The 19,117-nt window shown below is 45.6% G+C and overlaps 1 protein-coding gene across 7 annotated transcripts in view; it reads left to right on the top strand.

The window, feature by feature from the left end:
- The first annotated feature begins 328 nt into the window (after nucleotides 1-328).
- Nucleotides 329-19,117, top strand: part of Zfat (zinc finger and AT hook domain containing) — a 175,220-nt gene continuing 156,431 nt past the window's right edge. For 2 of the 7 annotated variants that reach the window (NM_001134957.2, NM_001414958.1), the window contains exon 1: nucleotides 8,227-8,423. In NM_001134957.2, the coding sequence (NP_001128429.1) occupies nucleotides 8,405-8,423 (19 nt within the window). In that variant the 5' untranslated portion in view covers nucleotides 8,227-8,404. Of the gene's footprint in view, nucleotides 8,424-8,500; nucleotides 8,778-19,117 lie in introns of those variants that run through there. The other 5 variants (XM_039079527.2, XR_005486668.2, XR_005486669.2 and 2 more) reach the window with 5 other exon arrangements.

The following is a 19,117-nucleotide window of genomic DNA, read 5'->3' as shown; positions in this document are numbered from 1 at the left end:
AACTGCTCACCAAAGTTATTCAGTTATCAGGACAATGGGTATTTTTCTTTCTTACACTAAGGTAGCAGTTGACTATCAACTTCTTGAACCATGCAGATTCAGATCGTCTGTGGAGAGGTCATAGAGAATGGTTTGGTTCTGTTGCTGGGCCACAGAAGCCTCTTGTTAATCATGAAGACAGGTAGGTGAACAGGTACAGATGTAAAAAGTCATGAAAAGGGCTGAGAGTCATTAAACAGCTTGGAAGTCACAGAGTAGGGACACTTGCTCTGGGGTTTTAAAGGATGGTACAGGAGTCCACTGAACAGAAAAGCAATGAGGAAACTTTCAGGATCTGGCATCTCTAAGAGGTGTCAGTCAATACAGCTTGTCTGGTTTGAGGTGAATCCTGTTTCCTATAAACAACTGAATGGAATGGAACATTCATTTCCTCTAACTTCTGTCTCCCTCTTCTATTACCCTGTGATCTCCTTGGCTAGACAGGGATGTGTGAGAACTCTTATGCTAGACCATTTTTCTCCCACAATCCTTGCATCTGTGGAGGCTAGACAATATGGTTACTTGCCATGTGATACCAGATTCTGTCTACTCTCCACCATGCTTTGAGGTCATTCACCAGGTAATTACATGGTACTGGGGGATGAGAGTATGCCCTAAGATTATTGTCCTGAGCCTTGCATTCTTTTTTTTTTAAGTGACAATGAATGATTTCCTTTTTTTTATTTTAACTTTTTTTTTATTAACTTGAGTATTTCTTATTTACATTTCGAGTGTTATTCCCTTTCCCGGTTTCCGGGCAAACATCCCCCTAATCCCCCCCTCCCCTTCTTTATGGGTGTTCCCCTCCCCATCCTCCCCCCATTGCCGCCCTCCCCCCAACAATCACATTCACTGGGGGTTCAGTCTTAGCAGGACCCAGGGCTTCCCCTTCCACTGGTGCTCTTACTAGGATATTCATTGCTACCTATGAGGTCAGAGTCCAGGGTCAGTCCATGTATAGTCTTTAGGTAGTGAGCCTTGCATTCTTACAGAGATGAATTTACTGTCACCTGTGATCACCGTGTCAATTCTTTGGTCTGTGTCACTACCCCACAGTAGTGTGCGGGCTGTCAGAGATCAAGCGGACAGAAAACTCTAGGAACTTGGCCTACATGACCATGATTGATTGTTTTATTACATGTCATTTCTCCCCACTTTGGAAGTGATCCATTCATACAGCAGAGGTCCCCACTGCTCCAAATACTCTATGTGGTCTGAACATTGCACAATGAATTAAGTGGGACAGAGTGTTTGACTCTTAGTCTTCTAGACTGCAGCTAGAATGTCCAAAGAATCCTGCACACCTAGAACCTCCATGCATGGGCTTCCTATAAATACAGGTAACTAACAAGTTTTTAAGAATTACTTTCACCCTGATTTTCCATTCACTTATGCATCTGTTAACAACTTGCTAGTTGCTGCTCTTTACTGAAATAGAAACCGAGGGTAGGTAAGAAGCTCATGTGCAGACTTTGCTTTCCTTCTGTCTTTTGCAGCAGGTGTGAACAGCTCTAGAAGGTATTCTCTCTTGCTACAGACCTCTGGCATCAGGATAATTTTTTGTACAAGTATTGCAGCTCTTGTGTAGGTCAAAGAAGTTAGGACTCCTTAGCCCTTGACATCAGACAGTGTTCAAGGTATTCTATAGTCTCAAAAGCCAGGACCCCTCAGTCCTTACCACTGGCCAGGTTTATAGCTCTTTGGACAGGGCTGATGAGACCACTGGTTATGAAGATCGGAGAGCTCTGTTACTCCTTTGGTGACTATCCCCTGTATTTCTCTCCTCTGGCTTGTTACAGCTCCTTCTTCTGCTTTAGTCTCAGTTCTCTACCTTCTTTAACTGCACTTCTCCCTGCCTTCGTCACTTGACCTGTTCAGCTGTGTTTTTTGGCTGCCAATGTATCAGATGGCTTGCCATGCCCTCAGCTTGGCCTGCCTACTGCTCAGCTGTTGCCCTTATTATTCTCCCTTTATTGTGACCAGTGTGGCTGCCTTACTGGAAACTGGTACAAAATTGACCACCTGGGCAATGATGGCTTTTATTGCAACACCAGGGAGGTAGCACAGTGTCTCCCAGTAACTGCTCAAAAGAGCTTGGACAACTTGTCACAGTCCTTGCCTCTAGCACCAGTCTCAGTAGGCCTTTGAGTAACTGCTCTGGCTCTGGCCAGGTAGAAATGGCTGCAGGATAACTGAAGTTCACTGAAGTCTCAGACAGGTAAAAGCTGCACTACCCACCATTTCAACAGCCCTGGATGAGCCCACATTTTCAGGAGGTAGACCAATCTTCCTGCAGCTTCCTCAAAAGATTCCTGAAGACTCAAGGTGGCCAGTGTGTGCCTGTGGGTAGACTTGGCTGGCCATGACTGACAGTCCTTTTGTTTAAGGCAGCTAGGGCAGCACAGGGAAGGCAAACAAGTGCCAATCAGATGGTCAGACTGTTCCATCTCTTGTCACTTTTGCTTATTTACATAAAGATGAATGAACATGAGCAGTGCTTGGAATAAGAATTTAAAGAGCTTACCATTCATCCCGACAGCGATTTTTAACAGTGCTTAACCCCGTCTGTGCCCTAGAGAGGTGGATGGGTGACCCGTCTCCAAGTGGGTCGTTGAAATCTTTCCAGTAGCTGCATGGTTATTTCCATGTGGTGCTGAAGTGTTCATTCAACTTGCTTATAACCGCCCCCCAATCTGTTCTCTATTGAGATCCCTAAAACAGTGCTGATTATACAGTACAAAATAAATATCTTATAGTGTTGCTCTCTCCCCTTTCCTTACTGACAGGCTTTTCTCTTGAAATAAATCTTACCCATCCCTTTCTTCCGTAAGTGTTTACTGGGGCCTTGCTAAGGGCCTGGTATCCCTCCAGGCTCTGGGAGGGCTCCTGCTTTCTTCCTTGTTGCTGGGATCCAGGACCATCCTGCCCTACTTTTCTTTCCATGGCCCACTTACTCCTAAAAAAAATTTAACAATCTTAAGAGTTGTTACATTCCCTTAATTAAAACCCAACTGATGAGACCAAGCTTAAAACCTTATAAATCAGAATGTCTTAAACATATACAGCCAGAAGATCCTATTTTAATCAAGTGTAATATAACTGCTCCCATATGCTTTGGGTATGTTAAGAACACAAGTCTTTCCTGTGTGCATATCTAAGTCTATGGGAAGCACTGCTATTGATAGTTCTAATTCTTTATCTCTGAAAAACCTCATTTTTGTCCTTTTCTAGAAGTGCATTTATTTGCCCCCAAAGAGGATTATCTTCTTCCCAGGTAAATTAAATTCACAGCCTCTGGCTGATAGATTCCTAGAAAAAGTTCCTGCTCTCAACTGTGGATTGAATCCAGGACCTTGTTCTAATACTGAACTATAGTGCCAGCTACCTTTCCACACCTCCTTTTTTTTCTTTTAAGACAACACTTCCCAGGATATTTCCATACAGCCCCTCATGCTCCAATGTGACTTAAATGAAAGCTGGTGTTTGTAGATCAGTTCTACTTCTGACCAAGTTCAGTCACTACGTTAACAAGATTCAGATACAAGTTCTCCCAAGGCTCTTGAGGCAGGGTGTTATGGTTTGTATCTGTTTGGCCAAGGGTGTAGCACTATTAGGTGTGGCCCTGTTGGAGTAGGTGCATCACTGTGGGTGTGGGCTATAGGACTCTTGCCATAGCACCTGGAAGGTAATATTCTGCCAGCAGCCTGCAGGTGAAGATGTAGAACTCCCAGCTCCTGTTGCACTGTACCCTTTTGTAGAGGGATACACAGAACTTCAAAAACTAAATCCTACACATACCACATTTACCTCTTTGCTAAAATACCTAATTGCTATCTTTTAAGTTTGAAATAGCTTAGTAATTAAAGTAGCACATGCAGTTTTGTCCATAGGACATGCATGCGTGCGTGTGTGCGTATGTGTGTGCATTTGCCCTAGAAATCAAGTCTAAGGCATTATACATGCTAAGCATTGTAGTTATGCTCTTACATAAGTTCTTCCTCTTAGTTCCATGCTCCCAGAAATAAGACTCAGACTCAAAATATATTTACAAACACCTTGGACATATAGCTAGGCTCTACTCTGAACAGATCAGGACAAAAATAACCCATTTACATTCTGTCACATGGCTCATTACCTATGCTAAGATACCATGTGTCCATCTTGTCACGTCTCCCCAGTGAATCACCCCACCTCCTTTCTCCTCCCATGCCCATCTTCTGTTTCCTGCCTAAGCCATAGGTCATTGGTTTTTGAATTGACAGGTGATTCATCCATACAATCAATACACAAGCTGTTCGTTCTACAGTCAGTCTAACATCAAGATGGCTCAGTGAGTAACAAATCTGCTAAGCTAGCTGGAGGACCTGAGTTTGGATTCCCTAGCTGTAATGTAAGAAAGTTAGGTTCAACAGTGTGTGCTGAGAGTCAGTCCTGAGGGGGAGGAATGAGGGATGACAGAGGAGCCTGCTTCAAAAAAACTAGCCAACCCATTTCTGCATCTGCCCTTGGTGTGGGACTCAAAGGAATGAAACCCAACCTTGGGGGTTGGTGTGTTGCAGTGTGTGTTTTGGGAGGACAACTTTCTCTGAGACGGTTTTCATTGAAACGGCTCTTTTATTGGGGATAGCAAGAGCTATATTAACCTTGGGGGCTGGGTGGAGCTTTTCAGGGTGAGTGTAATTATTGGTTGGTAATGCTTCATTTGCATGAAGAGAAATTTCAGGTGCTTGCTGGACATGCCCTTATAGGGAGAGTGGAAGTTAAACCTGTAATTTTGTCACCAGGCTACCTGTACTACTTCAAAGATGGCAGAGGTAGGGGTTGCAGGGCTGACATGCATTGGGATGCGTCCAGTAAGGGCCAGAGCAAGGAGGAAAACAGTCCTACTCCTGGTAGCCTTAAGATGAGATTTTCAGGGTTGGACAGGTCTCCATCTTAACCCTGCTCCAGAACGGTTCCTCTAGTCACAATGCTTTCTGGTCCCATGGAGAGTGATAAGGCATGCATATTAACCTCTAGCCTTCACATTCAGTGTACAGACATAGGCACAGGAACCTACATATGCACAATTTTCAGGAGCTCATGGCTTTCCAGACTTCACGTACTTAAAGATCAACAACTACCAATTACAGTCATGCTTTTGATATGCAAATTAGCACACAGAGAAATCTATGCCTTTCTCACTAGATCCTTTGTCTTTCCAGCAGGCCAGAAATTTTCACAGCATCCTATATTTGGAGGACAAAAGAGCTTCCACCTTTCCTGAGTTTTCTTTATTGCCAATGCTGGGAACAGCTTCTTAGACATTGGCTATGGCCAATGGAAAACTCATGCTAACATCTACATACTAGGCACATACAGGTGAACGAGACATGGAGATCTATGAGGAAATGACACTGTGGCTCTTACTGCTTCCTGAAATCAAAATCATGTGGATATTAACAGCTTATGCTGTTCTGTTGGACAACATCCCTATTTAGGTTTTTAACATATTGACTACAACGCTTCTTTCTCTCCTTGTCTTTTAATACTTATGTGGCTCAAAATCCTTATGTTAAGGCTATATGTATCCTTTTCCAAGACTGCTGTCAATCAGCACTATATAAAATTATGTACATAAACTGTTTTCATATAAATGCATTTGCTAGCTATTGATACAATCATTTAATATTGCCACAAATATATTTAATTATACAAGGCACTACATTTCTCATATAACTAAATACCATGTCATGTCCATAGATTTGTCACAAAGCTATCCTGAAAGGTGGACTGTCACCAGTGAGCAAACTGGGTCTAGTCTCCTCCAGGAACCACTAAAGCAGGGGGCTATTCATTGTGAAATTCTCAGTGATTTATACTTCATTCCACCAATTCTCTCGTAACTGAAGGTATCTAGAAATATAAAGATTAAAAATGTCAGCCAGGGCTCAGTGGGTAAAGTGTTCTGCCGAAACATGAGGGCCTAAGTTTGAATCCTCAGCACCTACAAAAAAAAAAAAAAAAAAAAAAAAAAAAAAAAAAAAAAAAAAAAAAAAAAAAGCTAGGTGTGGTGGACATGTAATCTTAGTGCTGAAAGAGACAGGAAGATCCAAGGGGTTCATTGGCCAGCCAGGCTAGCCAAACAACAAGCTTAAGGTTCAGCAAAAGGTCCTATCTCAAAACATGAGGTACACAACAATAGAGAAGACCTAAAGCCAGCCTCCGGCTTCAACGTGCACACTCATGCCCTGATCCAAAAGTGTGAACCATACAAGAAGGCAAGGAACCAACTGTGTCTCTGTTCACAAAACTGGGTTCCCTACCTTTCCTTACTAATTTCCATCTGCCTGGGGCCAGCCCAATTCCTGGGAAAAGATACCTAGTATCTTTGAGTAGATTTAAGAAAGAGATAGTGGAGAAAAATCACAGCTATCCCCCTCCCCCATCCCCAGCGCCTAAACCCCCAAGACCACCATTTACAGTCAGTTTCTTTTCTTTTTAAAAATTTGCCTTTACTCTTTGGAAGCAATTGAGTTTTGAGATATATTTTAAATTGTTTCATTTCCAAAACTTAATTCAGCTACAACATTCAGGGGCAATCGACCCATCTGATAATCAATAAATAACATTTCAATGTTGTTTTAAGAAAGGCAGCCCAGCACAAAACCAGTATTGTCAGCAACCAGGACAACTCTCATTTCCTGACAAACTATTGTAAATATCTCTAGTTCTAAAAAGGAAAGCACCCACACACAAAAAAATTGAAGCATTTTGGATAGTTTGGACAGCTCATTTTCAAAACAAAGAAGTTCATGTTCCCCATACCTCCCAGCTATCCACGTGGCAGAAGTTAGTGGAGGTGAACAACTCTATGGTTCTCCTCATGTTGTGTCTGTTGGGCAAAGTGGGTATCTGGTGGGTCATAGAAAGATGGGGCCACACACTTCATCAGCTGGCTGTGTGATCTCAAAAGAGCCATGCAACCCTCCTGAACACCTTTCCTTTGCTCACCTGTCCAATTCAATTAAATAAAGGCTATATTTTTAAGACATCCTTAACAGAAGAACGAAGAATTAGACCAGTCACCTTAAGGCTCACTGCCCAAAGGCACTTCAACATTAATAAAAAAAAAAAAAAACAAACAAAACAAAAAACCTGAACAAAATGAATGAGCTCATTCAGTATCATCACTATGCGATCTGTGTCGGTTAGGTAAAGACTAAAAGACCCAGGGGCCTTTGCTACAGGACTCTGTGCTCTGCAAACAGCTTAAGTGCACCTTAAAGTACAGAGGGAGTAACCACATGACCTTGACCTGTGAGGGTGCAGGGAGGAACCTAGGGCTGTGTGAAGAGCATTTCAAGTTACTACAGAAGGATTATTCCCACCATTTCACCAGCACTGTTAAAACAAACGAGTGTTCCCCAGACGCAGGTCATTTCTGTTCTGCTTCTTTTAAAATTATTTTTGTCTTGTTTCTGTACGTGTGGAGTTTTTTTTTCCCCCCCAATGGCTGATTTAAAAATCGATCTAAAAGATAGCCTTACCGGTACAAGTACGATTGTTATTATATACATATTTATTTGCCAACTCAAAACTCATTTCCAGTTTCGAATGTTCGAATGCTAAAGAGCTGACCAAAACAGGCAGGAATAATCGACTTCGACGTCGGTAGAAATATATTCTACTAAAGTTACGTGGGACAGGCACTTTCTACAGCGTGCGGAGAGGGCTCTAAGCTCCTAACATAAAAAATGGAAAGGTGGTTACTGAGCTTCCAAGAAATGATGTGTGAGGCACTCTCACCTCCAACCCGGCTCTTCCCATAGACAGGGAGAGGAGCTGCGAACTCACGTGAGACTGCGCACCCGGCTTACCTGTGCCAACTACACCTAGGCACCCCGATGTGCAACCCTGGAAAGAAACAACCCTGGAAAAGCTAGTGTGAAAAACGGTGCACTATCCTGCCCGCTTGCAGCTGTACCCCTACGTTGGGGGATCCAGGACAGTCCGGATCCTGACACGGACGTCCCAGGATCACAACGTCCTGACCCAGGAGTGGCTCAAAACAGCGCGGAGAACGCCGGGACGACAGGCCAGCATCCCTGACAGCCCCGAGCATGCGCACTGTGCCTTGCGTGCCGAGGGCGGTTCCCCACGGCGGACGTCGCTACGTAGGCGTAGGATCCCCGTGGGGAGGAGGGCGAAGACTCCATCCGCCATGTTGGATGCCGCAGATTCGCCATAACCTCTCCGGCTCTTTCCCTAAAAAAATAAAAATAAAGAGCGAAGTTTCCTCAGGGTGTCCGACCTTCTCGCTCGGCACGGGAGGGAGCCAGGAAGAGCCCGAGGCTTTTTTTTCCTCCGTCGTGGGGGCGTTGCCATGGAGACGCGGGCGGCAGGTGAGCCGGAATGGGGGTTGGGGTGCGACAGGGTGGGGGTGGGGCGCGGCGCCGCGCGGGAAACCGCTCGTGGTGTGCTGTGGGGAGGCCGCGCGCAGGCTCGGGGTGGCGGAGGGATCCGCGGACGGGCGGAGCGCCGACGTCGCAGCGTTCTGCGGACCACGTTCAGTAGCTGGCTTTATCCTGCCGCAGGAAAGAAAAAGAGGGAACCAGTGGAGAGCAAGCTTGGGGAGTACCCTGCGCGCCTTGCAAGCTATTTCCAGGGCTGTGGGCGGTGCCAGGGCGCCCGCCAGCGGCAAGCCGCGTAGTTCTGGTTGGATAGGTGTTCGAGTCCCGTTGCCTGCTGCTGTTTGTGTGAGCTTTGTCTGAATTAGCTTTTTGCTTAGTCACATTTCCCCCTCTGTAAAGTAGATGACATCTCCATTCCAGTTATCAGCCACGTGTTCATGGCAGGGCGTGTTTAAAGTTCAGCCTTCTCGGGTGACTCTGCCCCATGCACGTATAATTTACTTCTGTCTTTGGCCCAGTTCTGTAGAGCATTGTCCTCATGGGCTTGAGTGAAATGGCTCTGGGGCCACTTCTTCCAGGCAGCCCTTAGACTCTCTAGCCAGAAGCAGTTTTAGTTGGACTCATTGGAGGGGTGGACTTCCTATTTAACCCCTGGTTTCACTTAACCTTAAGCTTGTCACCCCTGGCCTGCGATCGATACCAATTTAGACTCTTGGACTTTGACTTCCAAGGGTCGCAGGCTGCTAATGTCTTCTGGTTGCTCTTAATTGTTCATTTACGGAGGAACCGAAAAGTTGAGAGGCAAGATTCCTAACAGAGGAGCCTTAAAGAAATCAGACTTCTTTCAGCTTGGAAAACAGTGTGAACTGCATGTTTGCTTGGCCATTGCTGCTGTCCGCTGGAATTTAGACAGGCTGTTAGTAGGGGCAACCTATATATTGAATGACAGAGTGGAGGAGCTGCTGATCATTCGTACAGGTCGATGTGGTTTCCTGCTGGAGCCTGTGTCCACAGGGAACAGAAAAACCGTGTTCCTGGGGCATACCCTCCGCTATTGCCCCTCTCCAGCTTGGGCTTTAGAACCTATCACTTTATCTGTGAAAACCTCTGGAATTAATGTTGGTGATACAGAGCGGGTATAGGTCAAGGGGACACAAAACAAGCCCGGAACATACGCTATTTTTCTGACAAGTGTCAGAAGGCTCATAGTTTGAACAAAGTGTACTTCTGTCAACTCATGGGCAGCTCATTTCTGGGAAATTTCTGGTTTTGGTGTTGGTTAACTTAGGAGAGGTAGAACAGTAGATAAAGAGATGGGAGGGCAGTAAACAAGCTGGGTGGTCATTGCCCCAGTTCTTGCTCTGTTCTGTGTTGGTCTCTCTTTCCTGGTATCTCTTGTTCGGGTGCAAAGGTTTCTGCTTCTTTCTCCTCATACCTTGGAGTGTACACAACAGCCTTTCAACTATGGCTGTTTTGAAGGAGAATTTAGTACTTCTCAGAGCAGGCCTGGTCAGAATTGGGTGTGTTACACTGTTTCTCCTACTTGCTTTTCCTTTTATTTATTTATTTATTTATTTTTTTCTTTTTTTTTTCGGAGCTGGGGACCGAACCCAGGGCCTTGCGCTTGCTAGGCAAGCGCTCTACCACTGAGCTAAATCCCCAACCCCGCTTTTCCTTTAATAGACATCTCATGCATGCCGCTCTGAAAACCTCTCTATCAAGATGGGCCAGTTTAATTGAGGGGGATTTAGCCTAACGTTTGCCCCTTGTCACCTGTTGGTGCTGCTAGGCTTTCAGTGTGTGAAACTTTTCAAGGGCAAGTATTCCCTTCAGAGGCAGTCACTCACTGTACAGCTTTGCTGGAGAGAGCGGCTCCTGAGATGTGAGGCCAGGGGCCCTGACCCTTGTGCTTGAGGCTCAGGTGTTGTGCCTCTACCTAGCTCCTGCTGGTGGCTCTCCAGAAGGTTTTCATAACAACATACTGTCACCATCCATTTGCTTTGGGAAGTGCTTGTGGATGGAAAGGTGGGGTGAAGTTTTTTTTGGTTTTGTTTTTTGTTTTTTTTGTTTGTTTTGTTTTGTTTTGTTTTGTTTTTTTTTGAGACAGGGTTTCCCAAGAAGCACGTGGCATCTCACGCAGCATGATTATGATTTCTTTTGTTTTGAAGATGGAAAAAAGTAATTTTGGAGTGAAGAAAAGTGAACATTTTAAACATGTAGACTCAAAGTTCGCTTAGAAAGAACATAAAATATAAGGACAAATGAATTTGCTTATGAAAAGATAATCATGCTTGGCATATTAATGTAAATTAGGGCCTTCAAATTGAGTAGCAGAATTTTCTTTGTTCCTTTTAAAGTTTTAAAAATCGTAAGTTGATAGTTATAGCCGCGCATACTTGTGCTACTCACAGCCCTGAGATTGATGAGCACGATGTGGAATAATTAGGTTAGTCTAGGCTGGCACCTTTGCTTGTCATCATTTCTTAAGGTGAGAACATTTGAAATGTATTCTTTTATTGATTTTTGAAGTAAAAAATACATTATTTATTCTATTCACTATGGTATGCAGCATATCACACAGAAAGTGAAAACACAGTCCTGCTAATATAATAGAGTTTTGGCTCACGCCTCACCTCCCATTTTCTCCAACCCCATTCTGTTTTCTATGTTTGTGAGGTCTGTTGCTTCAGCTCCACCTGCCTATTTAAAAAGGCAGAGTCATACTCCATTGTATGTGCTCACGTTGCACAGTTCCTTCCTTCGTCTGCTTATGGACACTTAGGGAGATTCATCGCCTGGGTCTTAATAGTTCTTTAATGAACCAGAAGCTCAGAGATGCTTCTCTGTCAACTGATTTAGAATATTCTCATTCCTTTAACTCCCGGACAAGTGGCATTGCAAAATGCTGACCTCTGGAATCTGGTGCCTTTATGTTCCAGGACAGCAACTGGATGGGTAGGTGGGGACCTTGCTTCAGAGGATAGTGTACAGAGCTGCAGGCCCTCTGGATAGGAAGATGACATTGTCTCACAATGAGGAAAGGAAGCTGGAGCCAAAGAGCATAGGGAGCTTGTGGTATCTGCCACCATGATGAGGTGAGGGACCTGGGGCCAGGGAGCATAGAGAGCTTATGGTATCTGACAGCACTCAGTCACCAGTCTCTTGAGGTCCCAGCTAGCCTTGGAGTCCATATTGCTCCATTGTTGCCAATGGGCCTTCATGAGCTGCCATTTCTCATGCCTCGGTCTGTTCTTATTCTTTAGCTGCAGGGTCCCTATCTTTTAGACGTTTGTCAAACTGTCCCTTTCTTCTTGAGGGACCTGGGAGAGAAAAAACAGTTTCTGTAGGTAAAGGTATCAGGAGCCCTGGTGTGATCTCTGAATATTGCAGATGTCAGTAGGGCTCCAGGTAGGAATTCTGGGAAAGCATGAGGTACCGGAGTTGGATCTTGCAGAGTGAGTAGATACCCACCAAAAATGGCTGCCAAGACATGCGTGACACAAAACCACAAAGCTCCCATCTTTAAGGGAATAAGGGATTGTTGATTCTGGATTCGCTTTTCGTAGCCCTGGCCCCGAAGCAGAGATTCAGGTCACTCTGAATTCCATGTTCTACTGTGAAAGCAGTTTCACAAAGTTTTTATAGTTTTACCGAATCGAGAAAGGCAAGGTGAAAGTACACTGGTGGGTACATCAGAGAGGGAGGTATATCAAGATGGGGGAAGCTTCCTGTAGGCTCAAATTCTATCCAATTACATGCTGAGCTTTGGATTGGTCAAAGCTACTTGCCTGCTAAATAGATAGATTCTAAAAGGTTTTTATCTGTTGCCACAAGGTGTTCCGACACAGGTAGGTGTGGTGTGTGTGTGTGTGTGTGTGTGTGTGTGTGTCTGTGTGTCTGTCTGTCTGTCTGTAACCCAGCAATGACTGTTCTGGAGGGGAGGGCCAGAGCTTATCCCATGATAAGGTAATTAGTTCTGGACCTTCAGCATTCCAGTCCCTCCCCAGCGCTGAAATTCTAATCGACTGATCAGTCATAGCCACCTGCGGCTTCTTTTTCAGGAGTTTTTGTTCACGAGTTCCTGCAGACGTGTTGTGAGCATTGAGACTGGGGCAGGGACTGGGGCCTGTGACACTGAGACTGATGGGTGGGAAGCTGTTGGGAATTTGGCTTGAAAACCTTGAGAGCCAGGAGAACAATGCCTGCGGACTTGCTCTCTGGTGCCTGCCAGGAGGCATTTTGTAGTTGTGATTTAATACACAGAAGCACAGGGATCTTTTGTATAGACAGTACTCAGTTAAGCCACAACCTAATGATATATAGGCTTTTTTTATTTCTCATCACAGAAAATTCTCTCTTGCCCCTCCATACCCAGTCTTTCTCCCTCAGGCCAAACAATCTCCGGTCATGCTGACCTCATAATTTATGTTTGCCTTTTGAGGACATCACATAATTACTTTGTGTCAAGCTTTTTTTTTTTTTTTTTTTTTTTTCTCAGCATGAAGTTTCAGAAATCTACTTTAAAAAAAAAAATTGCTCAATGGTGTTCTAGTGCCTGGAGCCCACCACAGTTTGTTTGCTTGTTTCTTTCTTAGTAAACACCTGGGTTGTCATCATGTTTCCAGTTTTGGGTTCTTCTGTTTGCTTGTTTTTGTTTTTAAACTTTTAACTGATTCCTTGTGAGTTTCACATCATGTATCCCAGTCCCTTCATCTCCCTGTCTCCTTGTGTCGCTCTCTGCTCCTGCAGCCTCCCTCCAGAATAAAGAAAACAAACAAAACAAAATGAAGCATAGACTACATCTTATAGTGTGTCACAGTGTCTCCTACAATCTCTGTTCACACATCTGCCCTTGTGAGTGTTCATTACAGTAGATCATGGTCTGGTTTGAGGTCTCTGGCTTCCGTCACCCTCATCGATATTGGCTCCTCGCCAGTACTTCTAGGTAAACTGTTGGTGCACTGTGTCATGGGGATCCTGCAGTTTTGGATCAGCAGGACCGTCCTTCCCTTTCATATGTCCCAACAGTTCGTAGATGATGTAGATTTTGGGGTGGGCCAATTCAAAGCCGTGCATCTGTGCCTGGGGGTGGGAGGTACCCCTTTTGTTCTTCCTCATCCTTGTCCTCACCATCAGGGCGAGCTCTCTAGCCCTGCTCTGGCTAGGCAACCCAAGGCCACCGTGGGCAGGAGCAGGGCGAGCCCTCCTGCTCTCATGCCCCCAGGGCAGGCTTGCCTGCTCCAGTGCCTCCAGAACCAGCTCCACCCTGCTGCCCAGTCAAGGCCTGGAGGCCTACTCTCCCAAGAGCTGCTTCTTGTCAGGCCATCTTTACTGTGTTTCTCAAGAGACATGCAGGGCCTACTCAACTGCCAGCGGGGGACAGGGTGGCCACTGCAGGTGGCTAGGGGTGAGGTGGGGAGGGCTTCACCCACCCCCAAGCCCACTCTATTACTGGACAGAGGAGGGGTCGGGCTAGCTCTCCTGCACCTCCTCTACCCGAGCTAGCTCTATTGTGCTGCCGAGTCGAGATGCAGGGCCCACTCTCCCATGTGCTGCAGCTGCTGAGGGGCAGGGCCATCTCTCTCTGTCCAGAGATGTCCGCATTGTCTCTAGAGGTAAGATAAGCAATGGACCCTTGCCTTTGCATAGCCATGACACAGACATCCATCACACATTTTTGGTTCCTGCTGCAGTGACCTCTTTGGTTCATGCTACAGTGTGTGGTGGCAAGCAGGCTTCTAGGTATCTACAGCCAGTCCGTGTGGCATGGAGGTGGGGGCGGGGGTGGAGGTCTATGGACATTTTCCCTGTCCAGCACCATGTGGCGTGGCAGCAGGAGGTGCTCTGAATGTTTATGACCTGCCCATGCTGTGCAGTGGAGGGCGTGTCTGAAGGTGTCTTTCCTATCCCATGGTGGTCAGCAGGTCTTTCGTTTTAAACTCCACTGCCATCTCCACAGCCCTTGCCGCTGCTGCTGCTGCTGCTTCCTCTTCTTCCTCTTCCTCTTCTTCCTCTTCTTCCTCTTCCTCCTCTTCCTCCTCCTCTTCCTCCTCTTCCTCCTCCTCTTCTTCCTCTTCCTCCTCCTCTTCTTCCTCTTCCGCCTCCTCTTCCTCCTCCTCTTCTTCCTCTTCCACCTCTTCTTCCTCCACCTCTTCTTCCTCCTCTTCCTCCTCCTCCTCTCCTTCCTCCTCCTCTTCCTCCTCTTTTTTTTTCTTTTCTTTTTTTTTTTTTTTTTTTTTTTAAGAAGGGTCTCATAATGTAGGACTGGATGGCCTGGAACTTGCTATGTAGAGCAGGCTAGCCTTAAACTCATAGGCATCCCTGCCTCTGCCCTCTGAGTGCTGGGATTAAAGCATATAGCCTAGTGCTTGTTTGCAGTTTGTTTGTTTGTTTGTTTGTTTTAATTACTGTGAACAAAGCTGTACTGAGTATTCTTATAAGCCTTTATGGGTATGTATTTCCGTTTCTCCTGGGTAAATAATTGCCTGGTGGTAACTGAGTTGCTAGTTTGTTGGCTACAGGCATGTTTAACTTTTATAGACACTTCCAGTTTTCCTGTCAGTGGTCCTGCCAGTTATATTACCACATTGAGGGAGTGGCTCTGGCTGCTGGGGGAGCCTGAGGTAGCCAGTCACACTGTTCACATGATCAGGATGCAAACACTTTCTCCAGTGAAACCCCAACCCATGGGAAGGGGCCACCAAACTTAGGGCAGGCCTTCCACCTCAACTCAATTTAGAAACTTTCTTGAAGTCTTGCAAAGAAGTTTGTCTCCTAGATCCTGTTGAGGTGCCAATATTAGCTATCCATAACCCAATGATGGAAAACAGGCTCTTCAAGTCATTAAGACAAGCAAAAGACTGGAGAGACTTCTGTCTTGAGACAGTACATAGAGGCATGTGTTCAGCATTGCTGGAGATGAGTAAGGTTCAGGTTAGACGGGGCAGCACTGCAGATGCTCTTGGTTTAAGATGACAATTAGAAGCCTTTGGGAACGTGGAGTGAGTAAGACTCTTAGACCAGAACCTGTGCTCAGGTTTGATTATTGTGAATAAAACTGCATCGAGTATTCTTATACTCTGGGCCAGAATGTCATGTTCAGTAATTGGGCCTGTGGCTCCTTGCTTAAGAGCATGTACGGTGCTCTGGGACTCAGTCCTGAGCTGGAGTGAGCCTTGTGAGCCAGGCTCAGGTAATGCAGTGAGCAAGGGAAAAGCCAGGGGAGAGGAGATGGTGGTGTGCGTATGGGAATTCTTGCTAAACTCTGGGACTGTGGCAGTCTCTGGACCATCACCACCATGTTTTAGTGACTTTGTTATTGGTTGCTGTGACTGAGTGACAAGAACAACTCGGGGAAGGATTTATTTTAGTTCTTAGTTTCTGGCACAGAGGCCTGGCTGCTGGTGCTCTGTCCATGGTTACAAGAACTTTCAGTGTTACCTGTTACATCGCAGTAGATCAGGAAGCAGACACACCTTGCCTAACCTGGGGGCCTCCACTATAAATCATAAGCCCCAGCCTTGAGGCCTTATAACTGTCAGCTGGTCTTCTCTGAACAGTGCCACCAGCTGGGAACCAACTGTTCAAACACATGAGCCTATGGGACATTTCATATTAAAGCCATGTTACAGTCTTAAGTGAAAAAGGTTTCCGCAAAGCACTGGGCTATGTGGCATAAAGTCTCCCTGGGAAACAATCAGACACTCAGTTTGGTCCTTAGTTCACTTTCTTCTATGCTATGATCTGTCTTTCACTTCCCCTCCTCGTCTCTCCCCATCTTGTGGATTTCAATAGTATCCTTGGAAATCTGATGCATAATAAAAGTGATTTGAAATTAGAAATCACAGTGCATGTTCAGTGGCCTGGCCCCTTATTAAATCATGCAGTTGTAACAAATAAAATGGGACCCAGTAATACCCACTGTTCTGTAGACCTGCTCAGCTGGGTGGTTCACAGCTTCTCACAAAAGCTCCGCACAGTGGCTTCACTGTCTGCTCTGCACTTGAGCAGAAGCTGGGACTGGAGTCGCTAGCCTGGCTCCAGGGAGGGTTTCCAAACAGGGTGCTGAGCAGGTGGGATTCATGTCAAGTCCCTGACTCCCTTAAGAGGCTCAACCTGGATTTTCTCCTGAAATTTTGGTAAGTTCCAGGATCTGGGCCTGGGCCGCTGTGGACCAGGCTTGGCTTTAGTTCTTATGACCTGGAGAGACCTGAGCAGAGAGGGATGGGAGAGTCCTTTCTTGAAAGCTGCCCAGTTTATTAAAGGCTATCAATGGCGCCTTCCAAATTGTCCAGGGCCCACTATAAGTGGATCAAGGGCTGAGCTTCTGATAAACTATAGCTTTATCTCTGTAGTACTCTTTGGGGTTGATTCTTCCTGGAGTTGTGTGTGTGTGTGTGTGTGTGTGTGTGTGTGTGTGTGTGTGTGTGTGTGTTGCCAAGGGCCTGTGTTCAAGGAGTTTATAACGACAACAGAGAAAAACACTTTCTAAATTAGCAGAAGGTTTTGAAGACAAAGTTATCTTTTGGTATCCATGGACAAGATTGGTTCCCAGACCCCCAGTGATTGAATGCTCAAATCCCGGATATAAAATGGTGTAGTATTTGCATGTGTTGTGCAAACATTCTTTTGTAAGCTTTATATCATGTATAGATTACTTATAATACTTAATTTAATACACAGTTAATGCTATTAAGTAGAGTACTGGTTTGTTTTTGTCCACTCGACACAAACTAGATTCACTTAGAAGGAGGGAACCTTAACTGAGGAATTGCCTCTGGGAATTACCTGGATTGGCTTCTGGGCATGTCTATGGGACGTTTTCTTGGTTAATGAATGATGTAAGAGAACCCAGCCCACTGTGGGTAGTTCAACCCTGGGATATCCTGGGTTGTATAACAACAACAGATGAGTAAGTCATGGAGAAAGCCAGTAAGCAGCATTCTTCCATGATCTTTGCTTTACAGGTTCCAGGTTCCAGGTTCCAGGTTCCTGCCTCGACTTTCCCTGATGATGGGTAGATTGTAACCTTAGGCCAAATAAACTCTTTCTTATCTCCAAGTTGCTTTGGTCAGTGCTTTATTACAGCAAAACTGAAGCAGACTGGATCAACTATTTGATGTTTCTTTAGGGACTAATAGCAAGAAAAAGTTTCATGCATGTTTAGTACAGATACGTTTTCCCCCAAAGACTTCTCCTTAGTGGATGGCTAGCGGTAGTTGTTAGGATGGGAGAAAGGAGCATAAGGAATTGATGGAAACAGAGATTCTGTGTAGGAAGATGAAACGTTTCTGGATTTGTCTGGAGGTGATGGCTCTACACCAGGGTGAGTGTATACAGTGTCCTGAGCTGGACAATGAAAAGCATTTGAGATATTCTGTCTATTTTACCATGGCTTCTTCTGCTAAGATTTACTTGCTGAAGATGTTAGAACTGGAGAGGTGGGCCTGCCCAAGCCCTTGGGTCCTTGAAGATCATGAATGAGTTCAAGATGTCAGACTGGTAGGAGCTGGCAGGGAGAGGGGACTGGGTAGGGTGATGGAAGTGTTCAGTGTCTTGACTTGTCCACGGGTGATGGTAGGGTGCATAGGATAGGATGGGGGACGCAGAAGGCAGTCACTGCCTACTGGGTTAGAGAAGGGTGCTGGAAAGGCTCAGGGCAGTGGTTCTCAACCTTCCAAATGCTGTGACTTATTAATACAGTTCCTCAGGCTGTAGCGACCCCCAAATCATAACATTTTCATTGCTACTTCTTAACTGTAATTTTGCTTCTGTTATAAATTGTAATGTGAATATGCATTTTCTGGTGGTCTTGGGTGACACCTGTGAAAGGGTCATTTGACTCCCAAAGAGGGCACAACAAACAGGTTGAGAACAGCTACTCTAGAATGATGTTTGAGCTGAGAAGCCATTCCAGAGGGATCTAGCAGGGGAAGGGCATGTGGTGGCTTCTGCAAATCCAACTGCTTGGCCAGTACTTCTCTGGGGTGAAACAGTGGCAGCTAAGAGTTGCAGACTTAGTTTCCATGTGTCGTCTTTGTACTCTGAGTCCGGGTGGGGAAGTGTGCTCTGCCTCTGTTCTCTGAGGAAGGCAATCAGGTGAAGTGCCCACTGGTACCTAGTGGCTAATGCTCTTGGAAGGATTTTGCAGTGGCCTTGAAAGTTCTTGTGCTTGGCACTTCAGAGAGCCTTGTAGTGCTTCATCTGTCATAGAACGCCACTCCCTGAGCATGTATCTGTCCTGGAATGTCACTCCCAGGATCCACTGCTATGTTTGCTTTATTGCATTGAGCCATGAGAGTCCAGCACAGCCCATAGGCTGTTCAGCCTTCACAGATGGGCTCAGCTTTCCCTAGTGTTGCTCCTGCTGGTCTCTACAACCTATCCAGCACGAACCTTCCAGTATGCATGTCCTTCAACAACAAGGAGGTTGTTATTATTATTACTATTATTTTACATTTTAAAATTCAGTTTGTGTGCGTGTGCGTGCGTGCGTGCGTGCGTGCGTGCGTGTGTGTGTGTGTGTGTGTGTGTGAAACCCCTGCAGCAGTTGCTTTCCCCACACAATTTCAATAATAGGATTTAGTCTTTGATTTACAGCCCAGAGGGCAGAGTCCTTGGGTCACACTCTGGTACCAGTACCAGTGAATAAAGCAGGAGTTGCATCTTATTTGTCTGACGCCAAA

This window comes from Rattus norvegicus, chromosome 7 (assembly GCF_036323735.1).
Source record: "Rattus norvegicus strain BN/NHsdMcwi chromosome 7, GRCr8, whole genome shotgun sequence".
Taxonomy (NCBI): Eukaryota; Metazoa; Chordata; class Mammalia; order Rodentia; family Muridae; genus Rattus; species Rattus norvegicus.
Note: the sequence above shows the minus strand (reverse complement) of the source record. Positions and strands in the feature narration are given on the sequence as shown.